The following is a 23,678-nucleotide window of genomic DNA, read 5'->3' on the forward strand; positions in this document are numbered from 1 at the left end:
TCTTTGGTCACATAGATTTGCTCATAGATTTTACAAATTTCCAATTCCTTTGAAGCAACCTAGTCATAGAATCATAGGGCTGAAAGGGAACGTGGAGGTCTTCTAAGTCCAACACCTTGTTCAAGAATGAGCATTATACCATCCTGGTCAAATGATTATCCAGTCTATTTTTGAAAATCTCCAGTGACAGAGCACCCACAACCCAAGGAGGCAAGCTATTCCATTGGTTAATTGCTCTTACTATCAGAAAATTTATTCTTATTTTTATGTTGAATCTCTCTTTGACAAGTTTTCACCCATTACTTCTTCTTCTGGCTTCCTGGTGCATTAATCCCTCTTCTTCATGAGAACCATTCAAAGTACTGGAAGACAGTTATCATGTCCCCCCTGATCATTCTCTTTGATAGGCTAGAAATACCTAGGTCCCACAACAATTGTTGCTCTTCTCTGCACACTTTCTAGGGTCTCAATATCTTTTTTTGTATCATGGTGTTCAGAACTGTATGCAGTATTCCAAATATTATTTCACTAGTGTGGTATAAATTGGTACTGTTGCTTCTCATTGTCCTGATGCTATCTCTCTGTTGATGTGTCCTAGGATTGCATTGGCTTTTTTTGTAGCTGCAGCAAACTAAGTGGTGGTCACTAGGATACCTAGATCCTTCTCACAGTTACTATTGTTGAGTCAGATATCAACTATTCTATATCCATGCATTTTATTTTTCCCATCTAAGTGTAGGATCTTACTTTTCTTGCTACTGATCTGCAGCTTGCTGGAAAGGGCCCAATGCTCGAGTCCATCAAAATCCTCCTGGATCTTGAGCCTATCCTCTATTAGTTATTCCTCCCTGTAAATTTGATGAGTTCCCCTTTTATCTCTTTATGTAGGTCATGTATGAACATGTTAAAGAGTACAAGGTGTAAGATAGTACCTTGGGGTACCCCACTGCATGCTTCCTGCCATGTAGATATAGTTCCTTTGAGGACTACCTGTTGAGTGTAATTGATCAGCCAATTGCAAGTCCATCTAGTGCTGGTACTGTCTATTCCATATTTTTGTATCTTAGCAAGAAGTAGGTTGTGGTCTACTTTATCAAATGCCGTGCTGAAATCTAAGTATATTATGTCCACAACATTTCTCTGATTCACTAATTTAGTTAGTTTATCAAAAAAGGCAATCATGTATGGCTTGATTTATTTTTAAACAAGCCCATTCTGGCTTCTAGTAATTACCTTGTTTGTTTCTAGGTTCTAACAAATCATTTGTTTTGGATCGTGCCATGTCTTTGACTTGTAGATTTCAGGAGTTAAAACTGTATAGTTTTATTCAGTTTCCACTTCAGCAGATTTAAAGCAAACTCTTAACTTCAGATGTGATATTACTTGAATAAAACATCCCAAAGGAAGATAGTTTACCTTGCTATCTGTAGTTGGCACAAGGCCCACCGCTGCCATATATGTACTTCCAATTGTCTTGATTTTTTCAATGTCTTTGTAATATTCTTTGTCCATAAGCTTTGTTTAAAACACAAAAATATTAAACATTGCATAATATTTCAGATAACAAAAAATAATGTGTGTATCCCTTGCTTTAGCATTCATCCTTATTTACTGCCTCATACCTGTAGCAATTATCAACTAAAGACTTCAGTGGTTGTGAAAAATGATTATGGATCATGCCTGTTATAATTTCAGGAGCATATTAATTCAGAATATTAAGCAAAACCTATTTATCTTTGCTTCTTTTGTTTAATACAATAAGATTGAGAAAGAGAGTTTCTGAATTTTTTTCCAACCTCTAAATAATAATTTCACTCTGAGATATGCAGCTGCATTGATGAAGAGTTTAGAATGTTAGGAACAATTCAAGCCATTGTCAAATGTCTTCTGCTGTGAAGATGCCATGGAGTGATATACTGGAAATCAGGGTGGGGTGGATGTGGGAGGGGGCAGAATGGCTCCTTCCATTTCATCTAGATAATTTTTGTCACTGCGTGTTTTTTTAGTTTTGTCAGCTTCGCTCATTTCTAATTATACATCTCTTTCTGCTCTGCACCTGTGTTATTATCTTATCATGTAACCATAGTGACTCCAGCTATGTCTAGCTATGTTTTGGTTTTAAACTGTTTTGTGCGCATGCCTAGAAAAAGTTTCTCACAGTTACTTCCTTACTTTGTTCTTCTGCCTGATGAGAGAATGTAGTCAGTTTAGGTCTTTTGTTTTCTCATTAAACGTTTTACATAGAATATGCTTTGGATTTCTTTTCTTTGATATTCTTTGATATTCTCCATTCTCTGGTCGGAATGTTAATTGTTCTGTGACATTTGGTCCCCGAGGATGGTTTGTTTTTATTTTCAAGATTTATTGATAGGCAATTAGCCAGGCAGTTAGTTCGGCATTGAGGAGGCTCTGATTAATTGCTGCAAATATGCCGAGGAAAAGAAGAAAGAAGGCCAGTTATCAGTCAGCTGAAGAGGAGGCAGCTATTTCACAGAGAGATCTCCCTTCAAGTTTACAGACTCCGTTGGCATCGGCTACACGTCTTGGAGAAGCAGCCTCTGAGCCAAGGTCAGTTTCACCATTTTCTGTTTTTACAGACTCTCAAGCTGATGCCCCAGTAGTAACCTCTGCTCATGGGGATCAGGCTGATTATGAGAGATTTGGTGCTAGACCTAAGGCTTCACTAGGGAAGGAAGTGATGTATTATCCTCCAAGCCCTGAGAGAACTGTGCATGAGAAGGCTTTGCAAAGTTATTATGAACAAATTGAAGTTTTTGAGCAGGAGCTGCAAAACGCAAAGTTGTGTGCAGCATGGTATAAAAAGCATGGGAGATCCTCTGCTGGCATTCAGTTTTCAGAATCGGCCATTTTGCCTCCCTCTTCACAAGCAAAGCCACACCCACAAGGGATCGCCATTTTGCCTTCTTCCTCGAAGACAGAGGCATGCCCACAGTGGAATCTTGTGTCAGACGAATGGGAGCCTGACTGCCTGCTGTGTCAAATGACACATGAGGATACAATGGTGCCTGAATCTAACGTTATAGCACCATCTGCTGGTGAATCTGTTTTACAAGATGCATTTCAGAGAATGCAGAATGCATTTTCACAGATGTCCCTTCAGCAGGCATCGCTCCAAGCTGCCACACCTCCTCATTCATTGGGAGCTTCAGCTAGAATGCCTACTAATACTGCTACTATTAAAGTTTCTGTCTCAGATGGAGCACAGCAGCCTTCACCCCAAGTGCAGCCTCCACTGGTTCCTCAAATACAAAGGCCAGTGCTAACTGCAGGCCAACTTAATGTAGCAGCTCAAGCGCCAGCACCTTCTGCTGGCCAGGGTGGCATTGCAGCTCAAGTACAGCCACCCCCAGCACCAGTACCTGTAGCAGCTTCAATGCAACTGCCGCAAGCCCTGGCACAGGCGCCACTGGTGCCCCCTGCTGGCTACATCCGGATGGCACAGCCTGCACAACCAGCGCCTCCTGCAGGCCAAGTCCCAATTGCACAACCTGCACAGCCAGTACCCCAATTTCATGTTCCTCAACAGGCACCCTCTATTGTACCACTGGCTGGTAATTCAAAATTGAAGCGGTCAGGACAGAATTACACGGCAAGGGTCAGTGAGGTTGGACTTCTGCTTCATAGAGAAGGTACCCATGTGATGGTGTTTAATCCTCCTGCCCAGCCATGGCCTCCTGACATATGGAACTTGAATAATAGAGCATGCACAACGTTATTGATGTCCATGGACACTAAATTGCAGCTCACATTTTCACAAGATGCAACTGCCCAACAAATTTGGGCTCAGTTAGAAGCATGTTACCGGCCTGTGTCCATTGAGTCTACATGTTTGTTTTTGTCCAAGTTCCATGGTTCTAGATTAAAACCTGGTGAGCATATTGGAGAACACTTAACTAAAATGAAAGGAATAAGAAAAGAACTGGGTGAAAAAGGCTATCCTATTGATGACTTTCAAATGATCAGCATTATCATTAACTCATTGAATTAGGAATGGAAAGATGCTATTTCCAAGATTAATCAAGTGCCTATTGCTCAACGCACAGTGGATCATGTATGTAGAATTTTAACTGAAGAAGAGGCACTTATGCAAGCAGCGCCACATTTAAGGGAACCGCCTGCATCAAGAGCTCCTGCGAGGTGTCCCTTCCATGGAAGAGCCTACGTTTCAAGGATGCCAAGATGCTACATCTGTGATCGTGTGGGACATGCCACCCAGGATTGTCCCCAACGGTTTCCAGCGCCCGCCATGTACCAGCCCAGAGGAACAGATTCCAGAGGAGGCAGAGGTAGAAGTGGACGACAAGGTCGTGGTCGTGGTCCCAGGCATGATCTGCAAGCTCCACTTGCCACATTGGCTTTAACCAACGATCCACAGCCTCAACCAGAGTACGACAGATGCCTACTTTGGACAGTGGAGCAGCATTACATGTTACCTACAGAAAAGAGCTGTACACAGAGATGCATGAGCCTGAACCTGAACCGTGAACTGTACTCTTTTTCAAATCATCCTGTTCAGGTCATGGGAAAAGGAACTGTGTACATTGAAGAGCTCGGTGCATTCATTCCTGATGTTTACTACGTACCATCAGCTAATAGTTTGCTTAGTCAGAATCACTTGTCTAGGGTGTCAAAATTCCAGGTACATCATCTTGAAAAAGCAAGTTATGTAGTTAAAGATGGAGATATTGTTGCTGAAACCATGTTGATTGGTGGTATTTATTACTTAAAACCAAAGTCTAAGCAGCAAGAGCAGGCAAGTATACAAGTTCCAAAAAGGGAGGGCACAGGCCCAGTGAGAGATGTCCCAGAGAGAGATCCTGTTGCTACTCCAAAGGCTCCTAAAGCCAACAAAAAGACAAATAAGACACAGGTTGCTCACAGCAAACCTGAGGTTCCTAATAAAAATGCTAATGTTGAGAATTCACTAACAGGTAAACCTTTGCATTCCAGGTGTATCCATAAGTGGCATAGAAGATTGGGTCATGCCAGTTTCCGTGTTCTGAAGAAGATGCCAGAGTTCGCTAGAGGTTTGGATCTAAAGGGGTGTAAGGTGTTCTTGGACTGTGCTGTCTGCAAGAAAGCCAAATCCAAAGCAGCAGCCATTCCAAAGCGCGCTACACGCCTGTCAACACACATTTTTTATTTGGTACACACTGACATAGTGGGTCCTTTTGCACCAACAATTGGTGGTAAAAGATATTTCTTGACAATTGTTGATAATTACTCTAGATATGGCTATGTATTTCCTATGAGAGAAAAATCTGAGACCTTTCAGATCTTTAAAGACTTTGCCAATCTTGTCTATACCCAATTCGAAGTCAGCATCGCCAGAATTCAGAGTGATCGTGGGTGCTGAATTCATGTCTCAGCGTTTCCAGGACTGGATGCGTAAGACTGGGATACTACACCAGACCTCAGCTCCTTACACTCTGGCTCAAAATGGAGTGGCAGAACGCAGAAATGGAGTTCTGCAAACCATGATGCGTTGCCTCCTTGAAGATGCTAACCTCAGTCTCCCATACTGGGGTGAGGCTATCAAATATGCCAACCATATCATCAACCGTACTTGGAGTAGTGTCATAAATCAGACCCCTTATTTCATGTTATATGGACACAAGCCTGACCACTCACATCTCCATATTTTTGGTTCATATGCTATGGTCAATATTCCTTTAGCCCAAAGAAAGAAAGGGGGTCCTGCAGCAAAAAGGATGAGATTTGTGGGTATTGATGATAATTCAAAATGGAGCAAATACATGGACTTTCATCATGTCGTAGTGATTTCACAATCTGCTATTTTTGAGGAAGATGCTGACTGGTCCAGGGTTCATTCTAACGATCCTGGAGTTTATTTTCCTAGAGATGATTCTGCTGATGCCACGCAGCCTGATGATCAAGATGCACAGGTGAATGTTCCTTCCACGAGTTCTTCTCAACCCATTGTTCCATCTTCGCATGCCGCCGATGCTGCTGCTGGCGACGATGATGTAGACGAGGATGAAATGGAAGAAGAATGGACGGTTGTTCCGAGACGTTCCAAGAGGACCACAAAGGGAATCCCTCCAAAATGGTATTCATGGCAAGTAACGAAAGCACCTTTTACCTTTGATTTGTAATGTTACACTTCCTCCTGAGATGTTCACACAAATCAAACATCTTCCTGAATCAGAGCAAGATAAATGGTTTGAGGCAATGCAGGCTGAAATGGACAGTCTAAAGAAACTTCAAGTGTTTACGCCTGCAAGCCCTCCAGCAAACAAGAAAGTTATTGGCACTCGATGGGTCTACAGAATTAAAAAGAAGCCAAATGGTGAGTCGTTGTACAAGGCCAGACTTGTAGCCCAGGGTTTCGCTCAACGTTATCCTGAGGACTATACAAATACCTATTCACCCACAACGCGGACTGAGAGTGTGAAAATCGCCTTGGCCACTGAAAATATCCTTGGCCTAGAAGTTTTCCAGTTTGATGTTGAAACAGCTTACCTACACGCTGATCTTGATGAAGAGATTTATGTCAAAGGTCCTCCAGGTTTTCGACAGCAAGAAGGGGATACTTGGTTTCTACACAAAAGTCTTTATGGTGTGAAACAGTCTGGTTTAATGTGGTACTTATGTCTTTCTGACAAACTAAATTCAATGGGCTTTATTAAGTCCGAAACAGATGAATGCGTGTTTACAAAAAGATCTAATAATAGGTGTGAGATAATTCTTGTTTATGTTGATGATATTGTTTATATTGGTCCAAATAAGCAGATGAGTGAATGTTTTGCTAAAGCTTTACAACAATTTTTCACATTAAGGTCTTTAGGACATATTAACACTTATTTAGGTGTTCAAGTTACCAAAACTCAGAAGGGGTTCAGTCTTACACAAGAAGATAAGATTGAACAACTATTGCATCACTGCAACATGAAGGATGCTAAACCTGTGAGTATACCCATGCAAACTGACTTTCACAACTTGACACATGAACCGAGTCCTGAGTTCAAGGATCAAAAACTTTATCGCTCAGTCATTGGGTCGCTGCTATATATTAGTAGTTGGACTAGACCTGACATTGCACTTAGTGTTAATCTCCTATCATGACACGTAGGCAAGGCAAAACAGTTTCATTGGACATGTGTTAAGAAATTATTGAGATATCTAAAACACACCAAAGACATGAAGTTATTGTTAGAACCCACACATACTGACTATGCAGAGTTATGTTGTTATGCAGATTCAGATTGGGCAAGTGATAAGAAATCACATAAAAGCACTTCAGGTTATATGATGTTTTTAAATGGATGTCCTGTTTACTGGCATGTGCAGAAACAGAATTTTGTTTCTTGTTCATCTACTGAAGCTGAATATGCATGTAATTCTCTAATGTGGTTTGATGCCTTAGTCACAGATATCTGGACACCTCCGATTCAACCAATCACTCTGATGGAGGACAACGAATCTGTGGTTTATATATCTGAGAATCGCTTTACAGGTTCCAGGTCTAGACACATTGACATCCGTTACCAAAACATAAGACAAGCAGTTAAACAAGGTTTTATCAAATTGAAGTATGTGCCTACACATGACCAAATTGCTGATATGCTGAACAAACCATTTCCTACAGCCCAACACGAGTATCTGCGCAAGAAGATGTGCCTTATCTGATTTTCTGCTTCGCTGACAAAAGAAAGGGATGTCACTGCGTGTTTTTTTAGTTTTGCCAGCTTCGCTCATTTCTAATTGTACATCTCTTTCTGTTCTGCACCTGTGTTATTATCTTATCATGTAACCATAGTGACTCCAGCTATGTCCAGCTATGTTTTGGTTTTAAACTGTTTTGTGCGCATGCCTAGAAAAAGTTTCTCACAGTTACTTCCTTACTTTGTTCTTCTGCCTGATGAGAGAATGTAGTCAGTTTAGGTCTTTTGTTTTCTCATTATAAGTTTTACATAGAATATGCTTTGGATTTCTTTTCTTTGATATTCTCCATGCAAATGAACCACGGTCCATCCACCTCTGGTCGGAATGTTAATTGTTCCGCGACATTTTTTAACTTTGATCTTATTTTGCTAGTTTCTCCCCCAACCCTTTAGTTCAATTTTCAGAAGGATTACAAGCAGACAGAAAGAATCCCACAACTCCTTACATGATTTTTTTCCAACATTGCACCTGCTTTGAAAAAATAAAAAGGTTGGAATAGAAGATTACAGAGAAAATATGCAGCAACCATTGGTGAAATATGAACTTAGCCAGGAAAATAGAAAAAAGTGGGGCAGAAATTCAAAAATGTTTTGCCTTGATTTTTTTGGTATAAGAAGGAGGAAAAGAGAAATTTTTATTTTTTTTATTTTTATTCCATTTATATCCCGCCCTTCTCCGAAGACTCAGGGCGGCTTACAAGCTTAGCAGTAGCCTTCATTCTATGTATCTGCCTGCTTATTAGGGCTTTCACACACACCCCAAGCGGCATTATTACAAAGTCAGCTTAATTGCCCCCAACAATCTGGGTCCTCATTTTACCTACCTCGGAAGGATGGAAGGCTTTCAGGTTTTTATTACTATTGTCTATATCAATAGATTTCTAATAATTCTTGTGTGTTGTTTCCTGATCTGTTCCACCTTAATGAGGTGACATACAGTATATATGGAAAGAACATAGCAGTTACAATGAAGCATAGCTGATCCTGCATGTTCTAAAACTACCAATTGATTATTATCAAAATGGCAATAGACCCTTTAAGTTTTATTAGTCCATGAATCAATTCTGCATGTGGGAATATATTAGATGAGAGGCAAAGGAAAATCAAATGTAACAATAAGTAAATGAAAAAAACCTTCAAGCTAGACTGTAGTTTGTACCATTGTTCCTCTACTGGGAGCTAGGAAGCATGCCTTTTCCATAGCAGTCCCTGCCATATGGAACAAACTGCTCCTTCAAGTTCAGCAGACCTTCAGCCTTTTAGTCTTCCATAAGGCTTTAAAGACCTGGTTTTTCCCCTCAAGCAGTGGGAGAAGATTAGCTGTTGGCACATTAGCATGTATTGGTGCCATGTTTTTGTTGTTTTTAATATTTTGTGCTTTAACTGACTACGTTTTACAGTTTGCAGAATGGTGTTATATGCTTTTAATCTTTTATTGGGAGCCACCCAGAGTTGGCTGGAGAATGGGCAGCTATATAAATATTTAAAACAATAAACAATCAAACAAAAATATTTTGAATTAAGGACCCCTCAACAGATTTAACTGTAAAAATATTCTCTAGTTAAGGGATCATATATTCATTTTATCAGAAATTAATATTAAATAGCTAATTTTTCTTATAAATTATCATAATATTACAATTTCATCTTCCAAATTTATTCAATAGCTCAAGTAACCTTCTATTTCTTCACAACAGCTCTGTTAGTGAGATTTAACCAAGAAATAAAGAGACACAGAGCCAATGGCAATAGTAAAGACATATTAGCTCTTACCTCATCAAAATCAGCTATAATTTCATTTAACAGGCGTAAACATTCTACTCCCATATTATTACCATCCAGTTCAATGTAAAAATCATTGAAATTTGGTATGGATGCAAACATCACTCCTACTTGTGAATATGACTGGTAATATAAGTCCTGTAATAAATTATTAAATCCTTATTAGATAAAGAATTGGATTCACACTAAAAATTATTAGACTAAATCCAGATTAAATTAGACAAATTTATTTATCCCATCCTTGCTATCAGGAAGCAATGAGCATAATGGGCTTCTTAAAAGGTGAAGACCTCTCTCAAAATGTTTTTTTTAAAATTAAAAACTGTCAGAACGCGCTGATAATTTCTGGTGTGTGTCTGTGTGTTTGTGTGTGTGTCTGTGTGTCTTTGTGTGTGTGTGTGTGTGTGTCTGTCTGTGTGCGTCTGTGTCTCTGTGTGTATGTGTGTGTGTGTGTCTCTGTGTGTGTAATTAATAAATTCTATATATATACATATCTTAATAATTGCAGTATTAAGCTATTATATTTATCCCTATTAGAAAAAGATGCTAATAATATTCTAACATTGCCAGTATCTTCACTTTTAGTGAAAGGCTTCTTCTATTTTAGAAGCCTTGGCTATTAATTATGTCATTCTCTTACTGAGAATAGTGGAGTGAATTGAATACTTCTCAATATTTTTCAAATGCTTGGAATTCTTGCTTGACCATTTTTATTCATGCAAATAGAAAGACAGGAGATTAATTTATTGGGAAAAGCACAGTCATAATGGAAAACTGTACTTTATCACAATGTTCATGATATACTAGTTCAGTGCATCTTCTTCACTGTTCTTCAGATATTCTTCCAATACCATTTTTCTTCTTCTTCAATTGTTTGATGTACTTGCAACATTCCACATTCACTTATGCTCCTTGGTAAATAGAGTCTGTCAACATCACCATGTGGATAAAGAACATGATTTGCTGTTATTAATTTCATGGTCTTACTACCAGGGCTTTTAGTTCTACTAATGTCCAGTAAATTATTCTAGCTGTGGATCTAAGGACAGGAATTGCCCAGGTGTTAATGGTATTTTTACCAATGACTTTGGACTTTAAAATCATCTTCATTCTTATGATGTAATTTACCACTAACCTTCTTCTTGATTTCAGTGTGCTTGATGTTGCTAGCCTGAAGGATGTCTAGGTATTTGTAGTGATGTTTATCCTAATTCATTATGTTATTTTCATGTGGCATCTTGATTCCTAGTTTTCACAATATTTCCCCTGGTAAGGCTGGCATATTTGTCCAGTCCAAATTCTATTATAATATTGTGATGGTATATTCAGACAATGTTGAGCTGCAATTCCATTTTTGATAGCATCAGATCAACCCTATAAAACTCTGCTTTCCATGGTGACATTGATCTTTGCACAAATCTTCTGATTTTCTACTGACTCCTGTTATTTCTAGGCACTTAATCTGATCATGTGGCAGGGAATCAAATGCCTTCTTATAATCAGTCCAACCTACATTTAAGTTAGTCTTCTTTCTTCTATACTTTTCCAAAATAATCTTGTCAATTAGGAATTGATCTTATTCCTCTGCCTTTTGGGAAGTTTCCCTTCTGCTCAGATGGAAAAAAGTATTCACCTAAATGTTGTTAGAGTACATCCAATTCTCAATTTGAACATTGTTTGTAAGCAGATAATTGGCATGTAGTTGCCTGGTATTGCCCCTTTTGTTGGGTCTTTCATTATTAGGTATGTGTTGGTTAACCAATCTTTAATTTCATCTTTTATTACATAAACAGCAATGTGTAATCACTGCAGGTTGGTATTTTTTTTTAATCCCATTTATATCCCACTCTTCTCCGAAGACTCAGGGCGGCTTACAATCTAAAGCACAAATCAATGTGCTTAGCAATTTGAGCATAGTACTGTATGCCTGAAAATCCCAGCAGTGTGTGGCCTTTTGGAATTGACAGGTGGAACTTTTGTCAATATGCAGATTTTCTAAGTGCCATCAAAGCTTATGGTTTATGCAATAATCTTTCAACTTTCTTAAATCTTTCTTATCTACTCTTAACTTTGATTTTCAGATCTGATTACTTTGTGATCTTTTCCACTTCTTTGTCTTTTATTTTAATATTCCTTTTATTCCACTACATTGCCACATGATTGTAATTATTATTATATCATTATAATTAAAGCCCTGAAGAAATGGCTTAATAGAAGTCTTGAAAAACAAATAATTAACTTCCTTACCATGTTCCTTGGATTAGACATAAGAAAATGCTGAGCAACATGTGCTGGCAACAGATTGAAAAGTATTCTTTTGTTATCCAGTTTCACTCTCTCCATATCATCTCTCTCCTCTTCTGCCTGTCAAGAGAAAAAAAATGATGTTCTAAACCAGGGGTGTCAAACTCAATTTCATTAAGGGCCGCATCAGCATTGCGGTTGCCCTCAGGGGGCCGGGTGGGTATGGCCAGGGTGGGCATGGCCTACTGGGTAGGCGTGGCTAGAGTGCATATGGCCTACTGGGTGGGCATGGCCAGCTCTACATCGGTCGCATCAAGGGTGCCTATGGGGGCCTGGGCAGGAGTGGGACAGATCTGAGGGTCTCTGGCAGAAGGAGGGTCTCTGGGCCAGGGCCAAGGCAGTGGGGGCCGTTCCCTCACTGTTTCCAGGATGGCTTCGCGGGCCACATGAAACCACTTCGCGGGCCGGATCTGGCCCCCAGGCCTTGTGTTTGACATGTCTGTTCTAAACAGTGAAGGCTGCAAACATCAACAGATCTGGTAAGGATGTATGCATTTTTAGATAGCAACCAGCAATTTGAATCACACCTGGAAGCAAACTGGTTACTTGTGAGGCAAAGGTTCAAATGAACATACGGAGGCATGCCCATCAGTGCCTGCACTACTGCATTCCAATCCTCCCAGATGGTGTTCTGAATGCAGCTGAATGTAGAGCACACTGCAGTAGTCAAGCTATGAGGTGATCAGGACATGAGTGACTGTGGCAAGACCTTCCTGCCCACAGCTGTTATTTGCTCATTGAGCAGAATTAATGAATCAAGGAAGACCCCCAAATTGTGCACTATCCTTGAATGGGGAAGTATAACATCATTTAACATCAAATTTGGAATATCCACAGATCTAGACAGTCCAAGATCCACTTGATCAGATTTTCAGATATTCTAAATTTCACCTTGGATGGAATTACACTTCCCCATTCAAGGATAATATACAAGCTCAGAAAGATACCATGGCTGATGGTTGTGAGACTGAGACATTGAGGGGTACAAGAATGGAAGCATCACCACCATCTAGGATCCACCACAGGTCACTGACAACCAAAGCTGTCTCAGTATTAAAAACTGGCCTGAAATCGGTTTAAAAGGGTCTAGACAATCTATTTCCCCCAGGATTCTCTTCAGCTGCAGACTGATCACCTTCTCAACAACCTTTCACAATAAGGGAAAGTTGGAGACTGGTTAATAGACCAAACATCATTTGGTCTAAGACAGCTTCTTAAGGAGGGGGTACACCACTGTCTCTTTCAAAGCTGTAGGCACAACTTTCTCTCTCAAAAAGGCCAACACTATTGCATGGGTCCAGCTGTTCACTTCTCTGATTCCAACGTATCCCAGATCAGACCACCAGGACATATTGCAGGCATTTCAGCTTTCCAGTCAAAGTCTAATATGGAGCAAATTTGAGTGACTTTATCTATTAGATTTTTATTTTTTATTTTTATTTTAATTCCATTTATATCCCACCCTTCTCCGAAGACTCAGGGCGACTTACAAGCTTAGCAGTAGCCTTCATTCTATGTATATGCCTGCTTATTAGGGCTTTTACCCCCCCCAGCGGCATTATTACAAAGTCAGCTTAATTGCCCCCAACAAACTAGGTCCTCATTTTACCTACCTAGGAAGGATGGAAGGCTGAGTCAACCTTGAGCCTGGTGGGATGCAAACCTGCACTAATTGCAGGCAGCTGGTGTTACTTAAGGAGGCATTAGCTCACTGCTCCACCAAGGCTCCATTGAATAATCTCCAAAATAGTCCAACAGATGTTCTATGGGGATCTCCCTACCCAATAGGGAATTGATCATCCTAAATGGGCTCCTTGAAGGTTATCAGGAGAAATACTGATATTTCATTACCATTGTTATCATGAGGTACTCTGTCAGAACCCACCTAAGCCCACATCTTAAGAAAGTAGGACTCTTGGAGAAAAGATTTTCCAAGCAGGAACTTTTACTAAGAAATAGGAGATAGTAGGCATAATAGACAGGATCTGAGGAATTCCCTCATAGATTGATATTTTTAAAGTGTCCCCAAGCAAACCCCATATCACAGTTCATTCATTCAGTTCTGGATCAGCCAAGCTCCAGGTGGTAAGCCCATCATAGGAAAGGAGAGATAACAGTCCATTTGCAACAGGATCATTTCCACCCTCCTCATGCTTCATTCGGAGAAACAAGCCAGATCCCTGAGGGTCGCATTTTTCCCCTCCCCACTCCCTTTCCTAGTTGCCCGTAGGATGAGAGGGAGTGCCTATTAAGAAAGCAATTAGTTATATTGTGATGGATAGCAGGCAGGCAGAATAAACAAAGGTTACATTTAAGGGAGGAAGTGAAAGCCATAAATTTAATTTAATTTAATTTAATTTAATTTAATTTAATTTAATTAGATAAAGCCCCATGCCTGTTCCCTCTCCCCCTTGGGAATGGCAGAATCCAGGGGAAAGTGAGATTTGGGTTTAGCTCAGAGGAGAGTTAGAAATGAAATATGAATGGATTCTGACATACTCCTTTATATGGAGCTGCTGCCCATGTTCAATCGATTTGAGTCTTCTTCTATTTTTATTCAAGGTGTCTCCTTTGATGCTTCATTTCCAAGAACTGCTCAGTAAATGGAGATGCATCCTGTGATTAGTGAGAGGCCATATAAAAGCAATATGATCCAAAGATAACATCCACCTACAGCCAGTGACTAGAGCCATAGCTGAACTGTCCACCAGAGTCCATACGAAAATCCAAAGTTTTCTCTCAAATTCCACTGGGTTCATCAACTGAACAATTGAATGGGCCCTGTCTTCCCCTTCAGTGAATACCAGTGAGCTGAAAGCTACCAGGGAATGATCTGTCCAACAAAATGAATATTAACATCCTCCACTACCAGGTCATATCTCAACTGGTCTGAGACAACCAGATATAACATGTGTCCTCCATGGGTGTTTGGCCATAAATGACTTGGGACACATTGTTGCTTGCCAGGAAGGCCATCAGTTGCCCTGAAATCAACAACACTGGCAAACTGAAATCTCTAGAATGAACAATTTTGGAGATTCTATTGCAATTGACCAGTGAAAGCTAGCAGTTCAAAACACAAAACTCTTGGGGCACATTTCTAAGAGAGGAACTCCTTCCTGTGTCCAACTAGGTCTTAATGAGACACACCACATTTGCACCTTGCCACATCTTGCTACATACCAACTTGGTATTCAAAAGCAACAGCTGAAGCCCAAAGCCACCAAGTGGTCCAGCCTGCCCCTCAGCACCCCTAGTCCACTCTTACCCCTCACATCCTGCTTCTAGGTCAAAACATAGTGTCAGGGGCTTCTGGTGGCACTTCCGGACATGCAGGGACAATCTGTCTCCTGCCGTCCTTTTCTTTCTTGTCTGGAGGACCCTGAAAAGGGTCAAAAATCACCCTGGAGGGGTGATTACAGAGAGAAGGACTTCCCTGCAATTGCGGAAGGGTGGCAGCCCTCTGCTGGAATCTGGGATCATCTCCTTTGGCCCAAAGAAGAAGAGACTGGCCATAAAGATGGCCGATCACTAAGCCGCTCCCTGCCGAAAGCCAAAAATACTACCACTACTATGAAACAATCTGGAGGACCTGGGTGAGCTTTTACCTTTACCTTTAATCATCTTCCTGTGGGACTTTCCTGAAAATCTCCTTCCCTATTTTTGAGAAAACAGTGAATACCTACTTTGGGAACAAAGTTTAAAGCCTCAAATTTACAAAAGAAATCCAATTAATGCAGCAAAGAATTTAAGCAATTTCAGTTGTACTTACTAAAAAGCTTCTATTTGTTGCTGGAGACTCACTATCCTATTCTTTCTTTAAACTGTGAATTTTTAAAAAATGGACTAATTCTACAAAAGTTCTATATTAATTTGGAAAAAGAAAAAAACCCTCTTACATTGCATGTTATATGTTATTGATGACATCTTGTGGTGTAACCTGGTACAGCAAGCATATTTCCTTTTTCTGTTGTGGAAGATTTAACTGTAAACAACAATGAAATGGATGGATACATCCCGCTACTTGATTATAAACTGATACTAGACATGATCTTGGCAATGACAGAGGAAATTAAAGCTAAGCTGCAAGAAAAATCTGACAATTTAAAGCCACCAAATCAAAATTTGACCTTAAATGAGGAAAAGATAACCCAAAACCAAATAGAAGAAGAACAACAAAAGCAACCTACAGAAAACCTTAAAGTCCAAACTTTAATAGCAACTACAAAACTTACAAGCCAAAAAGTAACAGCACTTGAAGAAAGCAACACCAAGAGTGAAGACACTAAAGGCCTTCAAATACACTATATTGAGAATTCAATTAATCAAATGAAAAATACAATACCAGCTACTACTTTCTACCTAACCCAGATAGAATTGGAAGAACAAAAAGTTTTGACTGATTTAATGACAATTATATTATATCAACCACCAAAAACTGAACTACCAAAGCAAAAATACAATGGTTATAAAGGGGACATGTTCCTTACAAAACTGACATTTGGATATGCTCCCTGGATTCAAATAAGGGGTATAGGAAGAAAGGAAGATATATTTGAGAATTTAAAGATACCAAGAGCGAAGCATGATTGGCATAAAAGGAGGGCAAGAGTTAGATTTAAAAGACTGAGCTTGTTTATCTTTTGGGATTCCTAAAGATAGACTATAAAAATATCTTTCTATGGATTAAGGGGAATATCTAAAATTATATTACTGATTTTACATTTAGCTCTTAGATTTGTAAAGGAAATATAACTCCAAACTATATTATAGAATTTGGAATGACATATTAAAAGATAATATTTTAATAATTGATGTATGGTTAAGATGCCTTATAGAATATTCAGTGGCTATTTTTGACCTATAATATAGAATTTAGAATTTTATATATAAAAGATAGCATTTTAATAATTGTTGAACGGTTAAGGCAAAAAATACATTTCTAATAACTGGTGATTTGCTAAGATGAAAATTAGACTTTACTGGTAAAATATAAGAATGTTTTGTAATGAACAATATAAGATTTGTAGACAAAAGAATTATTCTTTATTGAAATAGGGAATTGTGAGTCACTCCCAAATTAAGCATACACACACACACACACACACACACATCATACATACACATACACATACACACACTCACACATATATAATAGGCTGTGCTAAAATATCTTATTACAATTAGATAAAATTTAAAAACTGGATATTGATATGTATTAGTGAAAATATATTTTGAATTCTGTTGATTGACTTGGTTATAACCAGAAATATACTAACTTGCTTATTTTGATTATGTAATCACTAAGGGAATTAGAGAGGATATCTCTGTTGATATAACCTGAACTATTTACAAATGGTTATTTCTTATTTTAATTACCCAACCACCATACTGTTTCACAAATACATGTATATGTAAATATTAAAATCAATAAAACTTGTATAAAAACAAAACAAAGTGTCAGAACCCATTCCTATTTCATTTCTATCCCCTGTGACCCAAAATCAAATCTCACCTTTCCCTGGGTTCTGCCATACTCCCAAGGGGCAGGGGGGATGTGCCTGTGGGTTTATTGCCTCTGCTTCCTCTATCCACTACAATGTAACATTTTGCTTTTATTGATTGCCTCTGCTTCCTCTATCAGCTACAGAGTAACATTTTGCTTTCCTGTGTTATATCTCTCTCTGAACTTTATCTCCCTAAACTGTCAGCTAGAAGAAGGGAGGAAATAAGGAATGTAACCTCAGTGCCTGGTTTATTTCTACACTCTCTGAGGAAGGTGTGAAGAAGCTGCCAACAATCGCTGCATGAACTGGAGACACATTGATGTTATCTCCCCTTTTCCCACAATGGACCTAACATCTGGGGATTGGCCGTCCAATCCTATGGGGTGGGGGTCTTGCTTGGGATACCTTAATCTATTGTTCTTCATGGGAAATCTCAGATTCTGTCTATTATGCCTGCTATCAACTACTCTTAATAAAATTTTCTGTAGGAAGAAATTGCTTCCAAGAGTTCTGCTTTCTTAAGATGTGGGACTGAAGTGGGTCCTGACACATACATAATCAATACTGCCCTACCATCAACTTCTGATTTGACGTCATAATGACACAGACACAGAAATGCAAGCCTCTGCTTTCCATGCCCAATTTCACCCTGCAGGGGACTCTAAAAGGGCCTAAAAATCACACTAAGAAGCACTAATTAGCAGATCATAAACAGTGTGTTTGGAACCAGGTGAGAATATGGATCCTTTCTTTACTATTTTACTGTTGGATTTCCTGGAAAAGGCTCCCCATAAGCTAAAAATGTCTGAATGTGAGTAGGAAGGGGATTACAGCCCCACCCTTCCAGAGGAACGGAAGCAGCATTTTAAATTTTTTTATGTGGGACAGAAACATTTAACACTCAAGCTGAAGTAATATAAAGCTATAGTTTTGACAAATTTGAGAACTGAGAAAATTGTCAAGATTTTCTCTTTGAAAAAAATGTTGTTGTTAGTTGCGAAGTCATGTCCGACCCATCATGACCCTATGGACAATGTTCCTCCAGGCCTTCCTGTCTTCTACCATCTTCTGGAGTCCATTTAAGCTCATCCAGCCACTTTATTCTCTGTCGACCCCTTCGTCTACTGCCCTCAATCTTTCCCAGCATTAGGCTCTTCTCCAGTGAGTCCTTCCTTCTCATTAGATGGCCAAAGTATTTGAGTTTCAACTTCAGGATCTGGCCTTCTAAAGAGCAGTCAGGGTTGATCTCCTCTATGACTGACTGGTTTGAACACCTTGCAGTCCAAGGGACTTGCAGGAGTCTTCTCCAGCACCATAGTTCAAATGTCTCAATTCTTTGGCACTCAGCCTTTCTTATGGTCCAACTTTCATAGCCATACATTGCAACTGGGAAGACCATAGCCTTGACTATGAATTCTGGGGTGAAATATAAGAAATCAACCTTCTATTTTAAGAGTCAGAAAATGGATATTGAATGACATCTAGTGATGGACTAGAGTAAAGCACCACAGCTGCAATAACTGATACAGACCTGGCAAGAAGCCTAGAGACAGATAACAGATTACTTTCTTTGTTGTTTGGTAACTTTTAACTCAACAGAGAACAGCTGGCAACAGAGAAACATATTTTGGCATACTTACTACAGTGTGAGAACCTAATTGTTTTGAAATCAGTTGACCTTCTTGGATCATAAACATATACTGAGCTCTGACTTTTAATCTTAAGAACTATTTGGAGAGAAAGAAAAATTTGACTTCTGGCTGTTTGTCTGGGGGAGGTTTTTGGATTGCTCTTAGGGTGGTGAAACATTTTAACACTTTGAACATTTTGGATTGTAAATTTCAGCTGATTGACAATTTTTGGATACCTGAGCAGAAGGACTGCTACAAAATATTGCATTCAGTGATAGACTTATATCCTGGAACTTATTGGATTATAAAGTCTGTATATAAAGACCAGAAGAACCAGATGAGATTTTGTTTTATGGACATTAAGATTGGTGGTATAAGACAAGATTAGTATGCAGGGATCACAACAGTTCTGATAGAATATCTGGAGGGGGGAGTACTTAATACTCCCATCTGAAGCCCCCAGCCAGGTTTGCCAGGGATTTGTAGGAGTGATGCCTTAAGAAGTAAACATTTTTCAGAAGGAAATATTCTATGTGACAATTAATCCAGGAGATAATAATTTCACATAAAGAAGATGAAAGAAGAAATCATGATGAGATTAAAACCAACTATGATAAAATAAATAAGTAAATCTCTAACTTAAATATAACTAGAAAGTTCCCAGAAAACGACTACAAAGAATGAACAAACAAGTCAGAAAACAGAAGATGAACCAGAGGAAATTGATCTAAAGACACAAGATATGTAAGAAGGGAAACATAATTTTGCACAAACAAATAAAAATCTGCAAGACTTAGCTACAATGAAATGGAAAAAGCACCTTTTCTTTATGTTTTTAATATATATCTCAGGATAGGGAAGACGGTTTAAAAAACAGATTATAAAGCTGTTAGGGCAGACATGTCAAACACAAGGCCCGGGGGCCAGATCCGGCCTGCGAAGTGGTTTCATGCGGCCCGCAAAGCCATCCTGGAAACAGTGAGGGAATGGCCCCCACTGCCTTGGCCCTGGCCCAGAGACCCTCCTTCTGCCAGAGACCCTCAGATCTGTCCCACTCCTGCCCAGGCCCCCATAGGCATCCTTGATGCGAATGATGTAGAGCTGGCCACGCCCACCCAGTAGGCCATACACACTCTAGCTACGCCCACCCAGTAGGCCATGCCCACCCTGGCCACGCCCACCCAGCCCCCTGAGGGCAACCGCAATGCTGATGCGGCCCTCAATGAAATTGAGTTTGACACCCGTGTGTTAGGGGAAATGTCAGAAATTGGGAGACAAAAATGAAAAGAGAAATTGAGGGAGAAGAAAAATGGGAGTTATTTAATGAATATAACTGGGCGGAATTCCCCCTCAAAAATACCCTACTTAAATTGTTTTTCCCATTCCAAGCAGTATTTACAAAAACAAAGGAAGAATTTGTTGGTGATTTAATTACTTTGGCCTGAAAAGCTAATTGGCAAAGAAAGAAAGCTAGAATTAGACTCAAAAAACAAAAGATGTGACATACCAGGTGGGGTATTATATGAGCCAATATTTGCTTGAATATGGACAAAAGAATAGATAACACATAGATATAAAGAGATCTTTATAATAAGAAAGATATGATTTACAACTAGAATAACACTCTTTCTTTTGTTTTATGGTGGTTCTTCTCCAACCTCTTGGGCAGTTCGCAGTTTGTATTGGCAGGGGGACAGAGATCTACCCCGAGGCCCCTCACTTGTGTGGTGCCTCAGGGATCGGTTCTCTCCCCCCTCCTGTTTAACATCTATATGAAGCTGCTGGGTGAGATCATCCATGGCTTTGGGGTGAGGTATCACCAATATGCAGAGGATACCCAGTTGTTCATCTCCACCCCGAGCCAACCGAGTGATGCCCTTGACGTGATGTCCCGGTGCCTGGAGGTGGTGTGGGTCTGGATGGGAAGGAACAGGCTCAGGCTTAACCCCTCCAAGACCGAGTCTGTGGATACCGGCATCTCATATTGTCCAAGTTCCATCTCTTTCGATGGGGGGGAGGTATTGCCCCCCTCAGAAATGGCTCGCAACTTGGGTGTCCTCCTGGATCAGGCATAATTTGGAAGATCATCTAACAGCCATGACCAGGGGGGCCTTCGCACAGGTTCGCCTAGTGCGCCAGTTGCGCCCTTTTTTGGACAGAGATGCCCTATGCACGGTTACCCACACCCTTGTCACTTCTCGCCTGGATTACTGTAATGCTCTTTACATGGGGCTGCCCTTGAAGAGCACCCGGAGGCTTCAACTGGTGCAAGATGCAGCCACGCGGGTGCTTATGGGAGTATCTCAGTACTCCCATGTTACACCACTCCTGCGTGAGCTGTATTGGCTTCCGGTTACCCTCTGAGTGCGATTTAAGGTGCTGGTAATAACAGTTAAAGCCCTGCATGGCTTAGGCCCGGGGTACTTGCGAGACCACCTGCTGCCATTGTTAACCTCCCATCGCCCAGTTCGCTCCCACAGAGTTGGCCTCCTCAGGGTTCCGTCAGCCAGGCAATGCCGGCTGGCGACCCCCAGGGGGAGAGCCTTCTCTGTGGGCACACCGACCCTCTGGAATGAGTTGCCTCCGGAGCTGCAGACGGCCCCTGACCTTCGGTCCTTCCTCCGTGACCTGAAGACATGGTTGTTCAAACAAGCGGGCCTGGACTGACTACGATTTTTAATTAGGCTTTTACTGGGTTAAATTGTTTTGTAATTTCATATTTACTGTTTAATTCTCTTTTAAATTTTTTACTCTATGTTTTTTTAATTTTTATTGTTGTGAGCCGCCCTGAGTCCTCAGGGAGAAGGGCAGCATATAAATTTAATAAAATGAAATGAAATGATATGGCAATTTTAGGATGGCTTGTATAAATGAAACCTTTGGCTGCACAAATGTAACTAACTTTGAGGAAATCATAACTGACAAAAATATTTTGAATACTGATGGGAAATTAAACTTAAGTAAGAGCTTGAAAAACAGGACATTGAATAATAATAATAATAATAATAATAATAATAATAATAATAATAATAATAATAATAATAATAATAATAATACAGTTGGAAGGTCATCTAGTCCAACCCCCTGCTCAGGCAGGAAACCCTATACCATTTCAGACAAATGGCTGCCCAATTAATAAGTTAATGTCCAGTTAATAAGGAGACTTTAATTGCAAATACAATTTAAATATAAAGTGGTTAGAAAAGAGGTTATAAATTGATACTATTGTTACTTGTATAACACTAGCTAAATATGAAGTGTTATTAAGTATGTGTATATTTTGGCGAAGGTTGTTGAGAGTGTGGGGGTGCATCAGCTTCCTCTGTTCCTGGAGGAAACTGATTATCTTGACCCATACCAATCGGGCTTCGGGCCCGGGTACAGCACGGAGACGGCATTGGTCGCGCTGGTGAATGATCTCTGGCAGGCTCGGGACAGGGGATGTTCCTCTGTCCTAGTCCTATTAGACCTCTCAGTGGCTTTTGATACCATCGACCATGGTATCCTACTGCGGCATCTCAGGGGGTTGGGAGTGGGAGGCACTGTTTTACAGTGGTTGTCCTCCTATCTCCTGGGCTTATCGCAGTCGGTGTTGACAGGAGGGCAGAGGTCTGCCCCGAGGTCTCTCGTTTGTGGAGTTCCTCAGGGGTCGGTCCTCTCTCCCCTCCTGTTCATCTATATGAAGTCGCTGGGCGAGCTCATTCGTGGTTTTGGGGTGGGGTATCATCAGTATGCTGATTATACCCAACTTTTTGTTTCCACCCCGAACCAACCCAGTGATGCCCTCGACGTGATGTCCCGTTGCCTGGAGGCGGTCCAGGTTTGGATGGGGAGAAACAGGCTTCGTCTCAACTCTGCCAAGACTGAGTGGCTGTACGTACCAGCATCTCGGGTTAACCAGTTTGTTCCATCATTAAGGATGGGGGTGAGGTGTTACCCCCTGTTGATAGGGCTCGCAACTTGGGCGTTCTCCTGGATTCACGGCTCAACTTTGAAGATCATATAGGAGCCGTGACCAGGGGGGCTTTTGCCCAGGTTCGCCTGGTGTGCCCGTTGCGGCCCTATCTAGACCAAGATGCCCTATGCACAGTCACCCAAGCACTCGTGACCTCCTGGTTAGACTACTGCAACGCTCTCTACATGGGGCTGCCCTTGAGGACCACTCGGAGGCTTCAACTGGTGCAGAATGTGGCCACACGAGTTGTGATGGGAGTTTCCCAATAGTCCCGTGTAACACCTCTTCTCCAAGAGCTGCATTGGCTTCCGGTTGCCTTCCAAGTGAGATTCAAGGTGCTGGTGATGACCTATAAAGCCCTAAATGGCTTGGGTCCGGCTTATCTGAGGGAACACCTGCTGCCGGCATCAACTTCCCATTGTCCTGTGCGCTCCCACAAGGAGGGCCTTCTTAGGGTACTGCCGGTAAAGGTTTGCCGGCGGGTGACTCCCAGAGAGAGGGCTTTCTCTGTGGGTGCGCCTGCCCTCTGGAACCAACTTCCAATGGAACTTAGGACTGCCCCTGACCCTCATTCATTTCGCCGGGACCTGAAAACCTGGCTCTTTGAGCTGCCTAGACTGAGGGGTTTTAATTGGGTTTTAATGTTTTAACTTTTAAATTTTGGGCTCTAATTTAATTAACTCTTTTAATTAACTGTTTTAATTTTTTTAACTTTTGTATGGTAGGATTTTAATTGCCCTGTAAACCACCCTGAGTCCTACGGGAATAGGGCAGTATATAAGTTAAATAAAAT

General features: G+C 40.6%; 1 protein-coding gene across 1 annotated transcript in view; it reads right to left on the reverse strand.

The window, feature by feature from the left end:
- Positions 1–23,678, reverse strand: part of ADCY1 (adenylate cyclase 1) — a gene marked incomplete at its 5' end in the record, with an annotated part of 504,540 nt that overhangs the window by 11,961 nt on the left and 468,901 nt on the right. The window contains 3 exons of the mRNA XM_083378277.1: positions 1,417–1,515; positions 9,480–9,626; positions 11,736–11,852. Of these exons, the coding sequence (XP_083234403.1) occupies positions 1,417–1,515; positions 9,480–9,626; positions 11,736–11,852 (363 nt within the window). The remainder of the gene's footprint in view (positions 1–1,416; positions 1,516–9,479; positions 9,627–11,735; positions 11,853–23,678) is intronic.

This window comes from Vipera ursinii (assembly GCF_947247035.1).
Source record: "Vipera ursinii genome assembly, chromosome: Z".
NCBI classification, from domain to species: Eukaryota; Metazoa; Chordata; class Lepidosauria; order Squamata; family Viperidae; genus Vipera; species Vipera ursinii.